Source organism: Desmodus rotundus, chromosome 8, assembly GCF_022682495.2.
Source record: "Desmodus rotundus isolate HL8 chromosome 8, HLdesRot8A.1, whole genome shotgun sequence".
In the NCBI taxonomy this organism is placed as follows: domain Eukaryota; kingdom Metazoa; phylum Chordata; class Mammalia; order Chiroptera; family Phyllostomidae; genus Desmodus; species Desmodus rotundus.
In genome coordinates, this window is record NC_071394.1 from 69,329,625 (window position 1) to 69,354,111 (window position 24,487).

Below are 24,487 nucleotides of genomic sequence, written 5' to 3' on the forward strand. Positions count from 1 at the left end.
TGCTCAGTGGTGGCTTGTTCTAGGTCCTTTTTTCTGTGTCAGCTGTGGTATGAATTACTTCTCTGTGTATAATTTTAACAGATTAAGCCAGACTGTTTCTTTAACCACTGGCCCTCCTGATCCTTCATCTTCATCTGTCCCATACCATATACCCAGCTTGGTGCTTCAAGAACAATCATAATCTGGTAAACTATTGTGGTGATCCATTCTAAAAATCACCTTTAAAAATACCAAGTGTTTATGATCTAATTTAGAAGAACTTGAGGTCTGTGTTGTACAGAAAGTACCTCTTCTAAATATGTCAAGTACAGAGTTAAGGATAGAATGTAAGCTAAATATAGGGCTCAGGATTTAACACTGTGGCCTACCACAGGCTAGCTGTGCGATCTTACTGTGGAAACCTAGACTTGCCTCATACAGTTGTCATGAGGATTGAATAAGATAATGTATTTAAAATCCTTAGCATATTGTAATTGTTAGAAATTTTGTAGAGTAAAATCAGTGGCAGGAGAGTCAGAAATTGAATGGCTCTGTTGTGAAATTACAGTACAATTTTTGTACATTTACAAAGCTTTAAAAGAGAGCTCTTTGTTAATAAACTCTTCTTTCAATTTTTTTTCTTGTTAAGATATTTGAGACACCCAAGATTAGAGGAATAAAAGTGTGATGAACCAGAATAAAATATGGGAGAAAAGAAATATGCCAAGGAATAAACTTTCAAGTTGTCAAGGAGCACGCTGCTGCTCTACTCTTCCCTCCTTTTCCTCTTCATCTCCAGGCCTCCTTCCTCTCAGTGTCACTGCGTGTGGTGTCTCCTCTTTCCTCTCTCGTCTGATGTTGCCAGACAGATAGAACAGTGCAAGTGTGCGGAGACCGTTGACTCATCCTCATCATAAAATGTCAAGCTACAATTGATTTAAATCCCACATAAGCCTTTTGCCTCCATTATGAGCCTTGTCATTTTCATCATAGCTCCAAGTTACAATGCAGAGACTTTTATTAATATATTCATTTTTGTCATGATCCTGATCTTTCTCCCCAAAGTCTTGTAGGTGGAAATGTTAAGTGCTGTGCTTCCACTGAGCTCTGGTTTCATGAGGATGGACTTTGCACATTTCCCATGTGGTCGTTCAGTGGTTAACTTCAGCCCAAAAATCTGGCACATGACTGCTAGAAAAGATACCACATAGCATTTACAGTCAATGAACCTCCTAGCAGGGAATCCTGTTTGGCACCAATGAGCTCTTCCGTGTTTGTAGAGGTTATCAGTCTCAACTTGAAAGTTGTAGCCACTGTAGGACTACCCATTCAGGCCAAGAGTTTAAATGCAGCACATTTTCTTCTGGTTCCCTTGCTCTGTTTCCAGAAAGTGTACAATGTAATAGACAGATTGGCATTCCTCTGGGAGGACCCAGGTCATGGATGATTCAATTGTTGACCTACAGAAGACAAGGATATTGGGGAGGGGGATTTAGAAGGGAAGATGTAAAAGTAAACTAGAAAATGTTCTAAGTGAAGTGAGAAGGTCACTTTCCATCTTGGGGGGAGCCCTCTTTGTAGTCTTAAAACCTATTGATGGGGTTTTTAAAGTTGGGAGGTGGTCTTGGGCTATTTGCTTCAATGCTGGGGCACCGATTTCTATGCTCAATGAGTGGAGCTTTCAGCTTGCTCTTGTATGCCTGTACATTATTTATAGAAACATAATTAATCGAACTGTGCTGAAATATATGCAAAGCTGCTCTGTAGTGTAGCTAAGTTGTACAAATGCTTGACGAATGTTACTTTTGGTGGCAATCATTCAAGTATTGTTGGCACTGCATCTGTAGTTATTTCCAGTGCTGCTGCTGAGGCAGACCTCATGGTGCAAACCTCCCCATGTGTCCTCTTTGTGACACAATTTACAACTCTAATAAAAAAAGGCTTTGGGTGGCTCAGACTTTTGATTTCTCTAGTGATTTCCTGGTTTGTTATTAGTGTTATTTACCATTTTTGTTTCTTTTGCTTGAATTTCAGAACTTAAACATGTCTATTATTAATGAAGTCCTTAGGCCAAAATGGAACTTAAAAACACTCAGAAAAGGTGGTGGTGTTTTAAGGAAAGGCTAGGGCTACCTAGCATCCAGTAATTCAGAAGAGTTCATTCAAGTAGGCTTTTCATATGTACAGAGTCATGGAAAGTGATTTATGAAATATGGAGGCACTTGTGGGTAATATAACATCAGAACCTATAGTTCCCAGACCAACCTTTATAAATCATTAAATACATATAGGTGTGATTACTTAATAAACATGTAGATGAGCTGATGCATCATTTAAGGGTTCTGGGCACACTTACCTTGTGATTCAGAATTATGTGGAAGAAATCCTTAGTCACCTGAGATACAAAGGTTTTTCCTACTAAGATAATACCATTGTCATGAACACCTGGCACTTTCCTACTATAGTCATACCTTGGTACTCGTCAGCTTCAGAACCTGTCAAACCTCGTGCTCATTGCATTTTGACAAGAAAAAAATGTTTCAGTGCTCAGCTTTTGCCCAGGACTCATCTCACTTGCTAGAACTTGTATGAGTCAGTTTTGGCACTTGTCACAAATTCCAGAACGAATTAATGATGAGTACCACTGTATTAACTAAATTAATGAATGTCTCAAAGACTATACCTAAGGGAATAACTGTCCCAAACCTTCTTGCTGAATACTAGGGGTCTTAAAATACTTTGTCAGGTATACTTTCTTCATGCAATATATTCCTTTTTACAGTTTCTTTAAATCAGATCGCTTTAAATGAACTGAGTTTCTGTTTAAATTAAGGGGTCTTCAAATGAACCCTCTAATGAGACCATCAATACTCAGTTTATCTGTCTTATTAATTTTGTTTTTAACTGTGTCTTAAAGAATGCTTCACCTGACATCTACTGCATAAAGTTTAAAAAATATACAGTTTTTTATATTGCTGGTCAGCAAATTGAATAAATGCATTATCAGTTATTTATATTTATGAAAACTGCTTCTGCAAATAATTTGTTTCTTATTTTTTAAATGTAGGATTTCTAACACCATCAGAAAGGATAATTATAAAAATATATTTTAAAAGTTGTTTTTGCACTGTGTATATTTTAATGAGCAAATGAATATTGCTTCTAGTAATTTCAAATAAGTGTATTTAAGACTTTTTTCCCACAGAGGAGAAGCTGCAAACCTGCTGGAACAAAGTCTTAAAACAAAAAGAAGCCATGTGAAACTTAAGGTTGTTAAGAGAGGACAGAAGTGAGTTTGGAAAACTATATGTGAACAGAGGCCATTGTGTGTGAGTAATCACATTCTCTTCCTCTGGCTTTGTCCGGTTGTGATAAGCAGAAAGGCAGGCTTTTGTTGAGCAGAGTCAGAAAGGGGCTGGGTAGCTAGCTATGAAAAGAATGGTGGGGGATACTAAAAAGGCAATTTAATAAATGTTAGCTCTAAAAAGGTGATAGAGACAGCCAAGTGTCTTTTATTGGTCCCTCTCAGAGCTTCCTGAATTAGAGCTGTTCATATGACCATATGGTTACTCAGCTAAGTAGAGTAGAATTACTGTGTGCACTTTCTGGATCAGGTCTTTAGAAAGCAGGTACTTGCCTTCATCATCTTATTCTGCTTTCTTATTAGCTAGAAAATGATAAAAACCTGGAGTTAGTTAGCTGTCATGGACCCATAACTGGAAATTGTATTATGGAGATGTTGATGCTCCACTCATCTTGGATCTTTCATTCTGGAGAGTAGCATGAAAAAGAAACTTCTCTTATTTAAGCCATGGTATATTGGGACCCCCCCCCTTTTTTTTTACAGTTTAGCCTGTCCTATATTAAATAATGGACAATTCTAAACCCTGGAGAAAAAGGCTTGAAAGTTATCCTAGCTTTACGTGTATATGAAATGTTGGAACTGGAAGCTAATCGCTCCTCTTCACTGGGCTTAAAAACAAGTCAGTTTCAAAGTGACTGTCTGATAGGGGGTTACTTTGCAAGGTATAAAATTAACAACACTTATTTAGAGGTACTTCATGTATCTAAATACTTAAGTTTCTTTAAAAATCTCTCTTAAGACAATTAGTAGGCCATGTTTTATTTATACTAGCTAGGAACTGAGCACATATATGTTGTTAGCTGTTATTTCTATAAATCTTGCTCTAAGACAAGATGTATATTACTTTCTGTGTGTGGTATTGAGGAACCATTAATGCTCATGTTTTGTTAATGTTAGAGATAAATACTTTGTGATAGCTTGCCTAAATTGTAGGCATTTTTAAAAGGAAATTTAGAAGGAACTATAGTCTCATTCTTTCTTGCCTTACCAATATAGATATAACATGTTTTTTTTTTAATCACTAGCATTTGTTATTTTAGGATTATTTTTGTCTACTTAACCAACATTTGGAAAGGTGGTTGATATGTAAGATGAAATAACTTTTCTCTTTTCTATTATATTTAATAATGGAAATGGGGAAAATATTGTATATGCAGTGACAAAAACTGAAAAAATGTCTTTAAATAATTTTTAGCAAGAAAAACAACAGATCTATTTTAGAAAGTTGGTGTTTCAGTACAGTGGGAAAAATTGGATTACTGAACAAATTGCTGGCACAATTAATTGTTCATCTGGAATTAACTGAAATCTTAAAAGCATGTGAAAAAATAACTTCCAGGTGGATTAAAGACTTAAGTTTAAGAAAGGAAACAAGAAATCTTAAAAGGAAACTTCTTATATACTTCAGGGTTTGGAGAAACCTTACCAAAGGCTATAAATCCAGACTCCTGTGTTATTTTTTTAATGATGGACATATTGGATTATACAAAAACCAAATAATTCAGTGACACAGGATGCCATCAACAAAGTCAATAGATGTGCTGTGGATTCAGAGAGATGGCCAGGATTCATATTTATAATAGGCAAAGAGTTCTTAATTTGACAAGACAAGCCATCCAAAGGGAAAAAAATGGAGCAAAACACATAAATGTTTCATAGGAGAGCAAAGCCAAAGTGCCAGCAAACCTATGAAATAATGCTTACTGAAGTAAAATATGTTACTGTTAGTATTTTCTTGCTGCATAACAAATTACCTCAAATTAGAAACAGTCCTAATATGATTTAGTTTTTCTGGGTCAGGAGTCAAGTATGGCTTAGTTGGGTCCTCTGCTTAGGAAATTGCAAGGCTATAGACAAACATGTCCATCTTTTCTTTCTTTAATATAAAATTAGTAGCTGTTGGCAGATGTGTGTTCTGACTCCTTTTCTGAGCTCACATGATGTTTGGCAGGATTTCAACCCTATGGTCTTGCTGGTTGTCAGTAGGGTTACTCTGAGGTCTTAGAAACCCCACAGCGCCCTTTTAAGTAGCCCTCTCACACATGGCATCTTATTTCTTCAAAAGCAGCAGTTGAGTCTCTGGCTCTAGTCTGCTAATAACAAAATATAGTCATGACAGTGACTGTCTGTCTTATCACCTTTCTAGTATTCATTTGGATAGAAGCAAGTCACAGTTTCTACCCACACTCAAATGTGACTTATTGGCAATTATCTTAGGGTTCTTCCTACCACAGTCACTGTATACCCATTAAATTAGAAGTGATTTTTAAAAGATTACATGTGAATGCTCACCGGTAGGGGAAGTGGTTGCACAGAGTATGCTCTACCTCACAGTTTTGCTTCTTTATAAACATTAACAAAATACCAGCTGACTTGATGAGATCTGCCAGAGGTACTGTGGAGTAAGATAGGCTAGACAGAGGAAAATAATCTATTTGTGGGGGAGGAGAGTATAAGCTCCCATGTATATATGTAAACTTATGTGTCTGTATGTGATCACATGGTTGTCAAGAAAAACGTGAAACGTAGGTACTAAATTTTTCACTTGCAGGAGGCCATTGATGAAGACGAAAAGAGGGTTACAAGCAGAAGAAAAGGGAAACAACTATATTGAAAATCCTCTTCTATTGTATGAAAAATCCTCTTCTCATAAGTCTCATGTGTAATATGATCATGTTTGTGAACTTATGTATAACTTTCTGTGTATAGAGAATATTAACACTATGCACTTAAATGAACTATGAATATGGGAATATTCCTACTTTTTGAACAGAATGTTAAAAGGGAATAGTGAATATTTATATAGTGCTTTATTTACCTGTTACATTTTTTTCTCTCACTAAAATATATTTTCTTAACTTTAACGACAATAACTCAGAAATTTAGATGCATTGAATACAGAACAGTGTAGCAAAAAAAGGTTGGGGGTAAATCTGGAAAAAAATAGATACTGTTTAGACATCCTTTATTTTAGCCTTACTTGGGTTTGAGCAAAGGCAAAGACTTTAATAAAACTATCAAGTGTACCTTACAAGTTGTTTATATATCTAGAGTTAAATATTTTTTTTTCAGTTTCTTTAATTTAAGTTCTAATTTTGAGAAATCTTCCATATTGGGGGGGATGTCTACAAAACTGGATGGAACATCTAATTGTTTTTTCTGTTTTTTTATTTAATATTTTTTTATTCTTGTTCAAGTACAGTTTTCTGCCTTCTCCCCCACCCCTCCCTACCACCCCAGCCCTCCCCACCTCCCTCCCCTGTTTCCACCCACCCTTGTTATTGTCCATGTGTCCTCTATAATTGTTCCTGTAAACCCTTCACCCTTTGCCCCCATTATCTCCTCTCCTCTCCCTTCTGGTTACTGTCACCTGTTCTCAATTTCAATGTCTTTGGTTCTATTTTGCTTGCTTGTTCATTTTGTTGATTAGGTTCCACTAAAGGTGAGATCATATGGTATTTCATTCACCGCCTGGCTTATTTCTCTTAGCATAATGCTCTCCAGTTCCATCCATGCTGTCACAAAGGGTAGGAGTTCCTTCTTTCTTTCTGCTGCATAGTATTCCATTGTGTACATGTACCATACTTTTTTGATCCATTCATTTACTGATGGGCACTTAGGTTGCTTCCAGCACATGGCAATTTTAAATTGTGCTGCTTTGAACATTAGGCTGCATAGGTTCTTTTGGATTGGTGTTTCAGGGTTCTTAGGATATAATCCTAGCAGTGGAATTGCCGGGTGAAAAGCCAGCTCAATTTTTAGTTTTCTGAGGAAATTCCATACTGTTTTCCACATTCTACATTCCCACCAACAGTGCACTAGGGTTCCATTTTCTCCACATCCTCTCCAGCACTTGTTTGTTCATTTGTTTATGATGGCCACTCTGACTGATATGAGATGGTACCTCATTGTGGTTTTAATTTGCATCTCTCTGATGGCTAGTGATGCTGAGCATATTTTCATATGTCTGTGGACCCTCTGTATATCCTCCTTGGAGAAGTGTCTCTTCAAGTCCTTTGCCAATTTTTTAATTGGGTTGTTTGTCTTCCTGGAGTGCAGTTGTATGAGTTCTTTATATATTTTGGAGATCAAACCCTTGTCTGAGGTATAATTGGCAACTGTGTTTTCCCATCTGGTTGGTTCTCTTTTCATTTTAATGCTGTTTTCTTTAGCCATGCAGAAGCTTTTTTATTTTGATGAGATCCTATTTGTTTATTCTTTCCTTCATGTCCCTTGTTCTAGGGGAAATATCAGTGAACACATTGCTGCATGGAATATCTGAGATTTTCCTGCCTATGTTCTCCTCTAGGACTTTAATTGTATCACAACTTATATTTAAATCTTTTATCCATCTTGAGTTTATTTTTGTATATGGTGTAAGTTTGTGGTCTACTTTCATTTTTTTGCATGTAGCTGTCCAGATCTCCCAACACCATTCGTTGAAGACAGGCTATTTTTACTCCATTTTATGCTGCTTTCCCCTTTGTCAAGTATTAATTGACCGTAGAGACTTGGATTTATTTCTGGGCTGTCTATTGTGTTCTATTGGTCTATGGGTCTGTCTTATGCCAGTACCAGGCTGTTTTGATTACAGTGGTCTTGTAATACAGTTTGATATCAAGGATGGTGGTCCCTCTGACTTTATTCTTCTTTCTCAAAATTGCTGCAGCTGTATGGGGTCTTTTATGGTTCCATATAAATTTTTAGTGTTTGTGCTATATCTGTGAAATATGCCATTGGTACTTTAATAGGGATTACGTTGAATCTATAAATTCCTTTGGGTAGTATGGGCATTTTGATGATGTTAATTCTTCAGATACATGAAAATGGTATATGTTTCCATTTGTTTGTATCTTCCTTAATTTCTTTCTTCAGTGTAGTGTAGATTTTTAAGGACAGGTCTTTTACCTCCTTGGTTAGGTTTATTCCTAGGTATTTTATTTTTCTTGTTGCTATATCAAATGGGATTTTTTTTCCCCTGATTTCTGCTCTGATATTTCATTGTTGATATGCAAAAATGCCTTTGATTTCTGAATATTGAATTTGTATCCTGCTGTTTTGACGAATTCACTTATTAGGTGGAGCATTTTTTTGGTGGAGTCTACAGGATTTTCTATGTACACTATGATATCATCTGCAAACAGTGACAGTTTGTTTCCTCTTTCCAATTTGGATGCCTTTTATTTCTTTTTCTTGTCTGATTGCTGTGGCTAGGACTTTCAATACCATGTTAAATAGAAGTGGTGAAAGTGGACAACCTTGTCTTGTTCCTGACCTTAGTGGGAAAGCTCTTAAGTTTTTGTCCATTGAGTATGATGTTGGCTGTAGATCTCTCATATATGCCCTTTATTATGTTGAGGAATGCTCTCTCTACTCCCACTTTGCTGAGTGTTTTTATCATCAATGGGTGCTGTACCTCATCAAATGCTTTTTCTGCATCTATTGATATGATCATGTGATTTTTGTCTTTGCTGTTCTTGATGTGATGTATTATGTTTATTGATTTGTGAATATTGTACCATCCTTGCATCCGTGGGATGAATCCCACTTGATCATGGTGTATGATCTTTTTAATGTGTTGCTGGATGCAGTTTGCCAATATTTTGTTGAGAATTTTAGCGTTTATGTTCATCAGTCATATTGGCCTGTAGTTTTATTTCTTTGTTGTGTCTTTATGTGGTTTTGGGATTATGATGATGCTGGCCTCGTAAAAAGAGTTTGGAAGTCTTCCATCTTGTATTTTTTGGAATACTCTGTGAAGGATGGGGGTTCCCTCTTCCTTAAATGCTTTGTAGAATTCTCCTGTGACACCATCTGGTCCAGGGCTTTTGTGTGTCAGGAGTTTTTTGATTCCTGCTTCAATTTTGTCTGCTGTTATTGGTCTGTTCAGGCTTTCTGCTGCTGCTGCTTTGAGTTTTGGAAGGCAATATTTTTCTAGAAATTTGTCCATTTCACCTAGGTTTTCAAATTTCTTGGCATACAGTTCTTCAGAGTAATTTCTTAGACTCCTTTGTATTTCCGTGGTATCAGTTTTAATCTCTCCTCTTTCATTTCTGATTGTGTTTATTTGGGTCCTCTCTTTTTTTCTCAATGAGTTTGCTTAAATGCTTGTCAATTTTATTTATCATTTCAAAGAACCAGCTCCTGGATTCATTGATCCTTATAATTGTGCTTTTAGTCCCTGTGTTGTTTAATTCTGCTCTAATCTTTGTTATTTCCTTCCTTCTACTTGCTGTGGGCTGTCTTTGTTGTTGTTCCTTGAGTTCTTGTAGGTGTAGGGTTAGGTTGTTTATTTGCAATGTTTCTATTTTTTTTAGGTAGGCCTGTATCACTATGAAGTTCCCTCTCAGGACTGCCTTTGCTGTGTCCCATAAGTTTTGGGTTATTATGAGTTCATTTTCGTTTGTTTCCAGAAACTGTTTGATTTCTTCCTTGATCTCATTCTTGACCCATTCATTGTTTAACAGCATGCTATTCAATCTCCATAAATTTGAGTGTTTTTAAGTTTTTCCTTAAGGTTGGTTTCTAGTTTCAGCCCCTTGTAGTCTGATACTATTCTTGATACGATTTCAATTTTCTTGAATTTGTTGAGGCTTATTTTGTGTCCTGTCATGTGGTCTTTCCTTGAAAATGTTACACATGCTTTTGAAAGGAATGTGTATTTTGCTTCTTTGGGATGAAGGCATCTATATATATATGACAAGTCCATTTGATCTAGGACATTGTTCAGTGCCGCAGTATCTTTGTTGATATTTTGTTTGGAACATCTCTCCATTTTTGACAGTGGGGTGTTGAAATCCCCTAGTATAATTGTGTTGCTGTCAATATCTTTCTTGAAGTCCTCCAAGATTTTCCTTATGTATTTGGGTGCTCCTATGTTGGGTGCATATATATTTACAATGTGTGTGTCTTCTTGATGGATTCTTCCCTTGAGTATTATGAAATGACCTTCTGGGTCTCTTTTTATGGCCCTTTTTTTGAAGTCTGTTTTGTCTGATATGAGTATTGCTACCCTGGCTTTCTTTTTCCTGTCCATTTACTTGGAATATTTGTTTCCAGCCCTTCACTTTCAGTCTGTGTAGGTTTTTTGTCCTGAGGTGGTTCTCTTGTAGCAGCACATGTGTGGATTATGCTTCCTTATCCATTCAGCTCTTCTCTTTTGATTAGAACATTTAATCCATTTACATTTAAGGTTATTATTGATAGGTACTCATTCATTGTCATTTTTTTCGTACAAATGTTCCTTTCTCTCTGACTCTTTTCTTTCCTTTTTTTAAAGCAGTCCCTTTAGCATATCTTGCGGATCTGGTTTGGTGGAGTTGTATTCTTTTAGACTTTTTTTTTGTCAGCAGAGCTCCTTATTTGGCCTTCTATCTTGATTGAGAGCCTTGCTGGTTAAAGTAGCCTTGGTTTCAGGCCTCTGGTTCTTATTACTTGGAATATTTCTTGGCATTCTCTTCTGGCTTGGAGCGTTTCCATTGAGAAGTAAACTGCTAACCTTATTGGGGCTCCCTTGTATGTTATTTCCTGTTTCTCCCTTGCTGTCTTTAAGATTCTCTCTTTGTCTTGGAATTTTGCCATTTTAATTATGATGTGTATTAAAGTGGGCCTCTTTATGTTTATCTTGATTGGGATTCTGTGTGTTTCCTGGATTTGTGTGACTCTTTCTCTCATCAAATTCGGGAAGTTTTCCATTATTACTTTTTTCAAACAGGTTTTCTATCCCTTGCTCTTCCTCTTCTCCTTCTGGTATCCTTATTATACAGATATTATTACGATTCATCTTGTCTTGCAACTCCTTTACCACCTTTTCCTTCTTTCTGAGCCTCTTTTCCTTTTCTTGCTCTTTCTGGCTATGTTTTTCTACCTTGTCCTCTAGCTTGCTCTTTCAATCCTCTGCTAATCTAGCCTCTTATAATTTCTTCTAATGTGTTTTTTATTTCCAAGATTTTATTGTTCATTTCTTCCTGGTTTTTGTTTATTGTTTCTCCTTCCGCTTTCATGCTGTTGTGGTTCTTACTCAGTTCCTTGTAGCTGTCTGTGAGTTCCTTGACCATCTTTGTAACCATTTTTAATTCTATATGTGATGTTTGGTTACCTCTCTTTTGTTTAGCTATTTTAGTGGGGAGTCTTCCATTCCTTTTGATTGCATATTCTTTTTTTGTGCCCCCATTTTAGATGACTCTTTTTGTTTGTTTCTGTGCTTCCTGATGTTTTGCTTTGCTAGCTGTCTTTGTAGGTTGAACTTCTACGGTAGGAAATCTTTGAGGTTCAGTGGTGTGGTCTCTTTGGTCTTCTTGTGTGGACACTCTAGGTTTGCCTTTTCTGTTTGTGAGGGCTCTCTTGTTGTACTTGGGTTTTTATCTTTAGGTGGCTTCTTTGTTGGTGTTTTTTCTCCTCCAGGAGGTATACCAATGTTCAGAGCTCCCACCTATTCTTCTATGCGATCAGTGGCAAGGAGTAGGCAAAATGGATTAAGACAGCAGGAGAGTATTTTATGGGGTTTAAAATACCAGCAGGTAGAGAAGAGATAAGAGATTCTTTGGGTAAATGTAGTGTTAACTGTGATATTTCACCTAAACAGCCACATTTTATAAAGGTGAAAGAGAAATAAGACTCTTGTTAGAGGTGAGGATGATTGTGAGCTGAATCCAGAAAACAGAGCACTTATGGAAGGTCGGATGATAAGATACAGTTAGAGTAAAGGATAGAAAGTAGGCATAGTATGAGAAAGAATAGAGTTAAGCCCAATAATCGTAATGCTCAGTATTAAAGTGAAGTGGGCTAAGATCAGGGATGGTTGCTGTGTAGTATGAACAATTGTATGGAACAAGAATTATTTACGATAGTACTGGGACAACAATAATATGACAAGAAATATACAATTTTGATAACCAGAATAGAAAGTAGCTGATCAAGAATAGTGTGTTATTGGTACATGAGTGAAGTAAAAAGGGAAATTAAAATACAATAAGGAGAGAATAAGGAAAACCAGTCAAACAATGTGATTAAACAGAAAAATAAAAATGAGGAATACTAAACATAAGGAAGAGAAATAAAAAACTACTAATAAAATGAAAGTGGTAAAAATAATGAAAAGATAATAACAGTACATAGAAATAAAATGCCAGCTCTATGGGATAGGAAAGTGACTCAATTTGTCTCAATTTCTCAGTGTTTTGGGGTTAGCCCTGTGCTCCCCTTTTCATCTGTCTCTGGACCCTTCATAACTCCACATTTTATTGTCTCACTTGGGGGGAGGGAAGGAAAAAAAATGAGAGAAGATCCAAAAAGAAAGAAAATAATAATAAGCCTCTTGCTGACTTTAAACTTGTTCAGCGATTTCTGCTGGTGTTCCTAGATGCCACAGAAAGAGGGGAGTGAGCTTCGCTTTTCTCCCTTCCTGTGGTTTTGAGAGGATGGGGACCAGGTCTGGGTCACAATTTCCAGGCCTCCGCTGGCCCAGGTTGTCCGAGAGCTGCCAGTCTGAAACCAGCCATCTCTGGGCGGCCAGAGTGTTCAATCTCGGGTGCAGAGCCCAAGACATGCCGGGTACACAGTTCTGCTCAGCTCTTCAGTGTCTGGGTGCACACTGCTGAAATCTCCCTCAGCACATGTCAGCTGCTGCTGAGAGTTCCTTACAAAGTAGCTGCTCGTCATCGTTACTGGGCATGGCTTTTTACATAACCCAACTTTCCAACCAGTCAGGAGACTATTTGAGTCCAGGTGCGACATGGTCCAATTCCCTTCTCCAGGCATCACCTGGCACCTCAGTTTCTCTGGTGCCAGCGTCCACAGTCCCAGTGGATTTGTACTGCCTCTGTGTGTCTTCCGCTTTGTCTCTGTTCCCCCCAGCGACTTACAGCATCCAGGTTCCTCCTGTTGCCAGGCTGCCCTCCCTGCTCTGATAGGGGAGGGAGCTGGTGATCTCTTCTCTTCCCCATATCCTGTGGCAGGGGCCGTGCCAGGAGCCACCGCAGCTTTGGTCCCCATGCAGATCCCAGGGACTTTACCGTCCCAGTGCAATTTCCTCACCGTCTGTTTTTCAATGTCCTCTGCAATTTTTTATCTCCAAACTTCATATAAGCTGGGATTCCTTTGGCTGTTCACTCTGTTCCTCAGAAGATTGGCTAGGTGTTCCAGCTGGGCAGAGGGAGAACTGGGCTCCGCTCCCCACCTACTGCCATCTTCTCCCCGGAACATCTAATTTTTAAATACATTTTCTTCCAGTGTCTTTTTCTGGAGAAGAGAAATATCAGCTACGAAAGTTTGTCCATAAATCTTACCTACTGGACAAGAGAGCTTGTCGTCAAGTGTACTACAGTCTGATTGATATCCTTCTGGCGTATTGCTATGAAACTCGTGTCAGTGAAGGAGAGAATAATGTAAGTGCATGTGTGTCTGTGCTTGTTGGCATAGACTACTCCCGTACTGAGTAAACTGTATTAAGACATTACTCCTCTTGACTCCTCTCCTCTTGAGAGTAAGACTTGTTGTGATCACTTACTTAGGGGATGTTGGGGCAGAGTTGCACGTGTCTGTTGGTGATGGGTATCAACATGAAAATATAACGCTTACTTGGTTTCTTTGTTTTCACCCTTGGCATAAGTCTTTACAAACAGTAAAGTGGAGAAGTAAAACTGAGGGTAGAGAAAAAGGATCTTAAGGAGATAAATTGGCCAAATAAGGGGACTGTTGCCACATGACACGTGACATTGGCAAGTGGTGGAATTTACCAACCCATTTATATTCTTTCTTCAAGCTGTCAGTTAGCAGATGCAAAGTATAGGGATCTTTTAAAGAAATCCTATTGTAAAAGGATTTCTATTGTACATTAGTATTCTTAAGTGCTCTTTTATAATAACATAGACTTTATTGTATCTCTTCTTTTTTAGTTTTTTTATTGTATTTTTTCCCCATTACCACTTATTCCCCTTATATACTCCACTACCTCCACCCATCTCCTACTCCCCATATTGTATCTCTTCTTAAACCATGTTTGATTTTGGAAACTTTGTCTCACCTATATATGAAAAAAAAAAAAAAAGGCTGGAAAACCACACACACACACACAGGAAGTTTCCTGGTTAATGTGCTCTACAGCTACTTATAACTGTCCTTGCTCAAAGGGTTTTTCCTGAGCTGAGCATATGCGTTTTTTTTTTTAATTACACAAATACTTCATATCATTGCAAAGGGAAATATACACATGAAGAAAATAATTAAAATTTTCTGTAATCTCAGCCATCAGAAAAAGCCACTGGTATAAGGTGATGTATCTCTTTTGCTCTCTTTCATTGTGCACGTTATATGTATTTATATTGGGTCATAATGTATGAATTATTATTTAATCTGCCTTTCTCACTTAGCATTAGCATAGTTTTAGGATTAGAATTTTATATGCCGAATACTTTGTTGTCACGATTCTAAAAATTTCAAAAGTGACTCTAGATTTGCATTTGACTACAAAATGAATATTAATGAGTGTAACAAGTGCCTAATATAACCAAAAATGCTTTTTATTTCCAATCATTTTGAAAAGATAGTACAATTGGAGAAAATGTTTTCTTTGGAAAAACAGTGCTTCATATTATTGCTTGAGAAGATAAGTTAGTGTTTAGTTTTACTCAATAAAATTTATTCTTTATTCTTATATTTACGTATTTGAAATCATGAAGTCTTGCAGCTTCAAAACCTTTAGAATATACTTATTCTCACAAGCATTCTCTGTAAGGCCAAGTTCTTAAGCAGCTTTTGAAGTGCCACAGACAGCACATTAACATTACCTTTTGAGTCATTTGGCAGATTTTTTTATAGAATGGGAGGCAAGTAACTTAGTTGAGGACAGCAGTTGAGCAAGTATTGCTTTGCTTTTAATTTTGCTTTCAAAGTCCCTGCTTAAATAAGCTTTTGTGTTCTGGGATTCTTATCAGTGGAAAAGCTTTACTTTATAAAAGTCCAAGGACAGTAGACAAAAACTTGCCTTTGATAGCATCTGCATCAGTAAAGCAATTTTTTTTGCAATTATAGACACTTCTTAGTTCTTATATATGTCAACACCACTCACATACTAGTTGAATAAGTGGATATATTTGCTTAATTTTAAAATTAAATGACTTTACCTCTAATGTGACAGTACTCTTTTTCTCTAAAACAAATAAAGGTTGAATCTGCATGGAATATCAGAAAACTGAGTTCAACACTGTGCTGGTTTGAGGTATGAAATTAATTGCAATTACTTAGATTTTCTTTGTTCAAAAGTTATTTTTCTGTTGACTTTTAAAGCTTTATTATATAAAGTGGAAACAGTTTGTTTTCCAAATTTTAAATAAAATTCTGATTCCATTTGTTACTCTTATTCTAATTATAGTATACTAATGAAGCCAGAGAAGGTATTTTGGAGATCAGGAGAGGGAGAACACACTTTGGAGAAAGAGTGGGCACGTGGTCTGTTGGGGAGACTATGGGATGGAATTTGAGACATGTTTGTGAGTTGGCATATATTGGGGCTCCGAGTTCAAATATGAGAATCAACCATAGGTGATAGTAGTACTAGCTGCCATTTATTTACCACCAGGGACTGTGCTAAGCATTTCACATGTATTACCTCACTAATTCCTCTCAGTAAGTCTGTGAGAAGTATTATTGTTATTTTACAGATAAGGAAACTTAGGTCATATACCTTAAATAACTTTTCTTAGGTCCTAAACCTAAACATTAGAATGTTTAGATCTGATCAGTCTTTTAATACAGTAATAGTTGTTTCTTCATATATTTTCTAGAAACTAGTCATGTAGATTTTACCATGTTAAAGGATGGTATTTTGTGTGTGTGTGTGTAAGATTTTATTTATTTATTTTTAGAGAGAGGAAGGGAGGGAGATAGAGAGGGAGAGAAACGTGGATGTGTGAGAGACACATCGATCAGTTGCTTCTCACATACCCCCAACTGGGGATCTGGCCCACAACCCAGGCATGTGCCCTGACTGGGAGTCGAATCAGTGACATTTTGGTTCATAGGCCAGCATTCAACCCACTAAGCCACACCAGCCAGGGCCTAAGGATGGTATTTTTAAATGTATTTATTATGTACAAAAAGTTGTACATCAAAACAGTAATTAAAAGTAGAAGTTTCAAAAAGTGCCATTTTAAACAATTGGTAGTTGTATTATCAATGGAAACAAATACTTCTTTTCCCAATTAAAATCCTAGATATATAACCCTGGCTTGTGAGGCTCTGTGGATTGAGTGCCAACCTGCAAACCGAATGGTCACCAGTTCGATTCCCGATCAGGGCACATGCCTGGGTTGCAGGCCAGATCCCCATTTGGGGGTGTGCAGGAGGCAACCCAGTTGAGGGTGTGCAAGAAGCAACCAATCAATGTATCTCTCACACATCGATGTTTCTCTCCCTCTCTTCCTCCCTCTCGTCTCTCTCTCTAAAAATAAATAAATAAATAACATAAATACATCATTAACAGTAATAAATAATATATATTTGTTAATAATGATATATTTATTGACAATAAATAATATGTTTATTAATATTACAAAATATTAATAAAATAAAAATCTTTTAATAAAAATCCTAGATATAGTACATTATAACTTGTACAATCAAATTTGTTTCATGGCATCACTTTGTTGAAGTAAAAGATAAGATATAAACAGGAACTGAAACATTTAACCTTACCAGAGAATCTTATTACTCCAAGAATCGTTCATGGACCAAAAGCTTTGGCCAGCATCCTCAGCTGCGAGCTTGTTAGCAGGACCTAGTATCAGTCCAGACACAATGATTCAAAATCTGTAGCAAGATCTCCAAGGATTCATGTGCATATTAAAGATGGAGAAGTGCTGGTCTCTGGACTTTATTTGGGTTCTACATATTGCCATGATCCACCTATAATGGGAAAACTGGTTTTTGTGGTAATTATGGTATTGGTGATTAATTTCATAGTTCAGTTATTAAAATCTACATGAATAACTTCACCTATGATTTTATTTCAAAATTTTTACTGTTTTTGAGAGAACTTAGAATTGCCAGAAATGTTAATAACTATCAGACTTTTATAAGTATTTAGATTTTTGCTAGAATTTTTTAAAAGTTCATAATTCTTTATAGATATAAACTATTTTTTGTCAGATACTCAATATTCTTAATCAGATCTCCATTAAGGATTAATAAACATGGAAAGTGTGCTGCTCTCTTAGTTTTAATTTTATATTTAAGTTTTACAAATGGGTTGCATTTTTTATCAAAACTCAAATTTAAAAAGTGTTGTAGAAAATTACCTTTGTGATTTCAGTAAGTTTTGAATTGTTGATGGTATCAGTTTTATACTATTCACGATAAAACACTCTTTTTTCCAGAAATTACTAGTTTTCTCTTAAATGAGTAAAAATAAATTATTGAAGTAAATACCATGTATTTATTACTCATGCTCAAAATAAAAAAGAGAGAGACGGAACACATGTCACTGAAAAGTTCTACACCTTTCATTATACTATTTGAATGGTCCTACAGGACAAAGGCATGAAACATGTATCATTTAGAAAATGTCTTTTATGTGCATCTGTATTTGGTTAGTGCCATGTGTTTTAGATTCATGTTTGTAATTCTTAAGAGTCTTCTTAAAACTTTCCTGCTACATATGTGATTTTTAAAGAATATTTGTGGTATGTTGATAAAATATGAAAAATTACAAAGAGTAACAGTATTAAATATTTTATTGTAGGGCATACAAAAAGTCTCATTGTATGGTTTTATATTTTTCCTTCTACTTGGCTTCATGATGATCCAAACTTATAATTTTTAATAGAGAATATTTCATTATGTGCTTTTATTTGTGTAATATGGTAATGATTGCCTATTTTACTGATACTTTATAGACTTGGACTAATGTTCATGACGTCCTGGTGACTTTTGGAAGAAGAGTGTTGTGCTACCCACTTTATCGCCATTTCAAGCTGGTGATGAAAGCCTACAGAGACACTATAAAGATATTGCAGCTAGGTAAGATATTGTGATTACAGAATTGAAAATGAAAAGTTATAAGTTTTTAGTCTAAGAAGCAAGCATGATATTTGCTTTTTTATATACATAAATAATAAAAATCATCCATTCAGTCACTATTACTCCCAGGCATATAAAGTAATAGTCCCTCTGTACAGATGTATAATCACACAAATCATGCAGAGGTGTGGTACTCTTTCTGAAGGGAGCGGGGAGGTAAATAGAGAAGGTACACACCATACTGCAAACCATTTTGTATTATAGTTGATTTCATTATTCAGTATTTCTTGGGTGCTTGTAATTTTCTAGGCACTGTGGGTATAATAATAAATAAATTTCTTGTTCCTATGAAGTTACTATTTTACCTGATGACAGATGATAAAAAATAAGCAATTCTAGTATAGAGTGATATGTGCTTTGCTGGGGAAGTGCAGTGATTCACTAGGAAGGGGCACAGAATCTTGACTTGGGACATTAGGAAAGGCTTTCCAAAGAAAAAGCACAACTACTCAGAGGACTCTTGACTATTGCTTAATCCAACCTGAAAAGGCAAATGTTTGTTAGTTTTAAGGATGTGAAAAATTATAAGCTCTGAAACAAATTCCAAAGTACCTGTAACAGCATCGTTGGATTAAGTGTATAATTCTTAACGTGATGACTTTGACAGGGGTGACATTCATTTGTATTTACAGTATTAGTTCTGGCACATTTAATTAAAAGTCACCTTCTGTACTTTATGGTTATTTCTTAAATTCTCTCCTGGGGAGTGTCATTGTTCCTTTGTCCTTAGATATAAGTGCTCTGGGAGCTTAATTTTCTCACTTCAGAGTGAAAAAGGGAAAGAAAGATCTAGATGACTTTATTGGCTTAAAGGGAAGAATCACATTGAATGTTTTGTCCCTCCTAGAGTGTGCCTGGGTTTTTCTTTTTCTCTGACTTCTGTGGAAGCTATAGTCATCTTACCCTGCAGGGGGGCTCTTGCCATGTTTAAAGTAGATTCTTTTAAAGTAGACAATAATTGTAAAAAATGAATCACTTAAGTGAAAGATATCTTTTTATTCATCCTGTTGGTTTAAACTATCTATATTTTATTTTGAAGGATTGTTAATTATAGGATAACAGAGCCACTACTTTTGAGAAACCTGTCTTTAGCTTATTACTTTTTTTCTGTTAAAGTAGGTTTATAGTTGTGAGTACATGAAAAAAGTTTATTTTTGTATTAGTATTTATTATTATATTATTCTTCATATTAACAATGATAAACATACTTAAAATTTTATTTTTTATTTTAATGATTTGAGAGAGAGAGAGGAAGGGAGGGAGAGACAGAGAAATAGGCATCAATTTGTTGTTCCCCTTTTTTATACATACATTGGCTTGTGCCCTGACCAAGGATGGAATCCACAGCCTTGGCTTATTGCAATGATGCTCTAACCAACTCAGCTAACCAGCCAGGTCCCTATCTTTAATTTAAATCTGTCTTCTTTAATTTAAGAGTGGGAAACAAATAGCTTTGTTTTTTCACATTATTTATTCTTGACCTCCATCCAAGACAATTATTGAATTTCAAAACTTACCTTGAAAAATCAAATAAATGACTGTTGAGTTTGAGTTATTACACATTATAGTTAATTTTTTGTTTGTTATGCTAGATTACACATTATAATGTTTCCATAGTTGAAAGTAAAATAATTCTTTCCCCAAAAGAAATACTGATCTTAAATGGAATAGGCTTCCAAAACCAATGTCGAAAGCTTTCAGAAACTACAGAATATTTCATTATAACTAATTGACTAAGACCTGCATTTTTAAAGAGCCATGAATTTGTTTTACCTGACTTTACTACAACTTCTACAAGCATTCTTTACTGAGACTTTAGGTATTCCTTCTCACCCCTTTCCCACTTTCAAAAGCTACATTTATCTCTCTCTGTTGCTCTATGTCTAATCCAAATTCCTGTAAGGTCAGAAAACCTACTTTGTCTCTTTAACTACTGTTTTAGTGCTTAATCCTGGACCTTGCACATAGAATTGCTCTCCCTGGATAAATTAGCTTGGGGCACATGATCATCCCTCTTTTTTTCCCTCCGATTTTGTCTTCAGCAATTTCTATTTCCTTCACCTGTTCCATTCTTTTTAGGAAGAGTGGGTAGCATCTTTCATGGAAGTATCACTTAGCTGCTGTTACTGATTGAAAATAAAGGAACAGGGGATCAAAAGAAAGAAGCTTTTCTCATATGTCTTCAGAAATTTTACTCTCTTTAGAAGTGACATAGTTTAATATTTGAATATATAATATTCATACAGTTTAATATTTGTACTAATATCTACATTTCATTAATTTTGTAATCTTTTTTGTTTCTATATTAGTTTTATTTTTTAATTATATTTTATTGATTATACTATTACAGTTGTCCTGATTTTTTTCCCATTTGCCCCCTCCACCTAGTGCCCCCTATTCCCTCAGGCAATCCCCCTATCCTTGTTCATGTCCGCGGTTCATGCGTAGAATTTCTTTAGCTACTCCATTCCCTATACTGTACTTTACATCCCCATGGCTATCCTGTAACTACTTATTTGTACTTCTTAATCCCCTTACCTCTTCACCTATTCTCTCCCTGCCTGCCCCCCCATCTGGCAACCATCTGGTAACTAACTTCTCTTGCTACTTTTAAGAGTCTCTCTTTATCTTTAACTGTTGGCCTTTTAATTATGATGTGTCTTGCAGTGGGGGCCTCTTTGCATCCATCAAAATTAGGACTTTGTGCTTCCTGGACTTGCATGTCTATTTCCTTCACCAAATTAGGGAAGTTTTGTTTCACCTTCTTTTCAGATTGATTTCCAATTTCTTGCTCTTTCTCTTCTCCTTATGGCACCCCTCTGATGTGAATGTTACACCTCATGAAGTTGCCTCAGAGGCTGTTTATAACTATCCTCATTTTTTTGGATTCTTTTTCTTCTTGTTCCACATGGTTCGTTTTTGCTTTCTTGTGTTCCAAATCACTGAGTTGATTCTCAGCTTCATCCACTCTACTGTTGTTTCCCTGTATATTGTTCTTTATTTCAATTACTGTACCCTTTGTTTCTGACTGGGTCTTTTTTATGCTGCTGAGGTCCTCATTAAGTTCCTTGAGCATCCTTATAACCAGTGTTTTGAACTCTGCATCTGATAGATTACTTGCCTGCATTTCGTTTAGCTCTTTTTCTGGAGTTTTGATCTGCGCTTTCATTTGGGCCATGTTTCTTTGTCTCTTCATTTTGGCAGTCTCCCTGTGTTTATTTCTATGTATTAGGTAGAGCTGCTTTGACTCCGTGTCTTGGTAGTGTGGTCTAATGTAGTAGGTGTCCTGTAGGGTCCAATGAAACAGCCTTCCCTATCACCCAAGCTGGGCATTTGAGGTGCACCCTTTGTGTGGGCTGAGTACACCCTTCTCTTACAGTTGGGCCTTGGTTGCTATTGCCAGATCAATGGAAGGGATTTACCCAGGCCAGCTGGCTGCAAAGACTGGCTGTGACCAATTTCCAGGGGAGCTATATTACACTGTCCAGGGGATCCTCTAAAAACCTTCTTTGTCTTGAATTTTACTTTGCTGTCCTTCAGAATTTGCATGTTTATTTTTTTATTTCTCTTCTTTCTGTTTAATCAGGGGTTTTTTGTTTGATTTCATTGTTTGATGTCTTTATTTTATTCTCCCTTTGACATTACATTTTAATTTCTCTTCTTTTACTTCACTCATACTTCAGTAACACACTACTCTTGGTCTTTTACTTTGTATTATTTTTATTCAGATTATATAGTATTTATTGTAGTACTGTTATTCCAAATCCCACACAGCACCCTTCCTTGGTCTTAATCGATTTAGGCATCTTCCTGAGCTTTATGACTGTAGTTAACTTTATTTTCTCACATACTACACCAAGTACAATAGTGAGAGTACTTACTCTTAACTATTTTTCCTATATCTAACCTCATATAAGTGCTCTGTTTTCTAAACTTAGCTCACATTCTTTTTCCCTTCTAATAAGAGTCTTACCTCTTTCTCACCTTTTATAAAACTGGCTAGTTGGGTGAAATATCACTGTTATAGCTGTATTTGTCCAAAGGATCTTCTATTTGTTCATACTTGATAGTACTTTATTTCCCATAGAATACTCTCCTGCTGTCTTACTCATTCCACCTTTGCTCTACCCCTGATCAGTTGAGTAAGGAATTTTATTTCAGTGTTTTCTCTCTCCCTTTTTTCCTCTCTTTTCTTTTTTCCCCTCTCTCACTCAACCTGGGCTTTACTTATTATTCATATTAGTTTATTTCCCCCATCCTCTCAAAATCATTGTTCTTTACTGTAGACATCTTATGTTCACTTTTCACTTTTCTACAATAGTCTAATTCCCGTGCCACCATTATTAAATTTCATTCAGCTGTCATTGCTATCAAACCTGCTGTGGGTTTTCTGCAATTTTGTTCTGGTTGGTGTAGTACCTTTTCATTTTACTTCATACCTCATAGTATACTCTTTCCTCTTCTTACCCCATTGTTCCCATCACCCTTTTACTTTTTACTTACGTTATAAATATTGTTCTCTCCCTTTCTTTGAGTTGGTTCTACCCCAACTGTTACCAGTTCTCCTCCCTCTTACCACACAACATTTTCCCCTCATTTAGTCATCTCATATTCCCTTTGTCATATCATACAATATCCGCAATCCCTCTTCACATTTATTAATCATAGTTCTAAGGCAGTAGAGACTGCTGATGTGATAGGGGATTCTTTTTGCTGGTGTGTGTCTGGTGGTCTGGTAATACTGCTTTGTTAACCAAAACCTGTATGGCAGTATAGAAGACAAGGTGGGAGCAGTGAACATCAGAAAACTCGCTGGAGGGGACAACCCGCCAACAAAGGAGCCACCAACAGGTAAAGACCAAACAATAAGACATCCCACCCAAATGGAAGAAAGGGCAACCCTAGAGCATCCAGACAAGGAGATCAAAGAGACTGCACCATGGAGTTCTGCAGAACTCCTACCACAAAAGTTCACCTGACAGAGACAGCTGGCTAAGCTGAGCATTGGGAATTACAGAAACAAACAAAAAGAGTCACCTAAAATGGGGAGACAAAGAAAGAACCCACAATCGAAAGGAATGGAAGATTCCTCAATAAAAGAGCTAAATGAAATGGAGGCAAGCAAACTATCAGATATAGAACTCAAAACAATGGTTATAAGGATGCTCAAGGAACTCACTGTCAACTACAAAGAACACACTGGGAATTACAGCAGTATGAAAAAGGAAATAGAAACTATAAACAAGGACCAGGAAGAGAAGAAGAATTCAACATCTGAAATAAAAAATATACCAGAAGGAATTACAAGCATCCAGGATGATGCAGAGGACCAAATTAGTGAGCTGGAAGACAAGGTAGAAAGAAATACACAAGTAGAACAGCTGCAAGAAAAAAGACTAAAAAAATATGAATATAGCTTAAGGGAACTGCAGGACAACATAAAACGCCACAACATTCGCATTATAGGAATACCAGAAAGAGAAGAAAAGAAGCAAGGTATAGACACACTGTTTGAAAAAATGACAGAAAACTTCCCTAACCTGCAGAGGGGAAAAGCCACACAATTTCAGGAAACACAGAGGGTCTCAATCAAGATGAACCCATAGAGGCCTACTCCAAGACACGTAATAATTAAAATGCCAAGTTTTAAAGACAGAGAGCCAAGGGAGAAACAAAAACTAATATGTAAGGGAGCTCCAATAAAGCCAGCAGCTGATTTCTCAACAGAAACCCTGCAAGTCTGAAGGGAATGGCAAGAGATATTCCAAGTTATGAAAAGCTAACACCTGCAACCAAAACTACTCTACCCAGCAAGGCTCTCAATTAAGATGGAAGGAGAAATAAGGAGTTACCCAGACAAAAGAAGACTGAGAGAATACACCACCAAACCAGCACTGTAAGATACACTAAAGGGCCTGCTTTAAGAAAATGAAGAAAAAGAGTGAGAAAGGAACACAGGTACAAAGGATGAAAAATGAGTAAGTACCCATCGCTAATAACCTTAAATGTAACTGGACCAGTGCTCCAATCAAAAGACATGTGGTAGCTGACTGAATAAGAAAACGTGAC

At 36.5% G+C, this 24,487-nt stretch overlaps 1 protein-coding gene across 1 annotated transcript in view; it reads left to right on the forward strand.

The window, feature by feature from the left end:
• Positions 1-24,487, forward strand: part of SHQ1 (SHQ1, H/ACA ribonucleoprotein assembly factor) — a 158,572-nt gene that overhangs the window by 48,189 nt on the left and 85,896 nt on the right. The window contains exons 7-9 of the mRNA XM_024556685.4: positions 13,574-13,728; positions 15,507-15,560; positions 18,235-18,358. Coding sequence (XP_024412453.2) covers positions 13,574-13,728; positions 15,507-15,560; positions 18,235-18,358 — 333 coding nt within the window. The remainder of the gene's footprint in view (positions 1-13,573; positions 13,729-15,506; positions 15,561-18,234; positions 18,359-24,487) is intronic.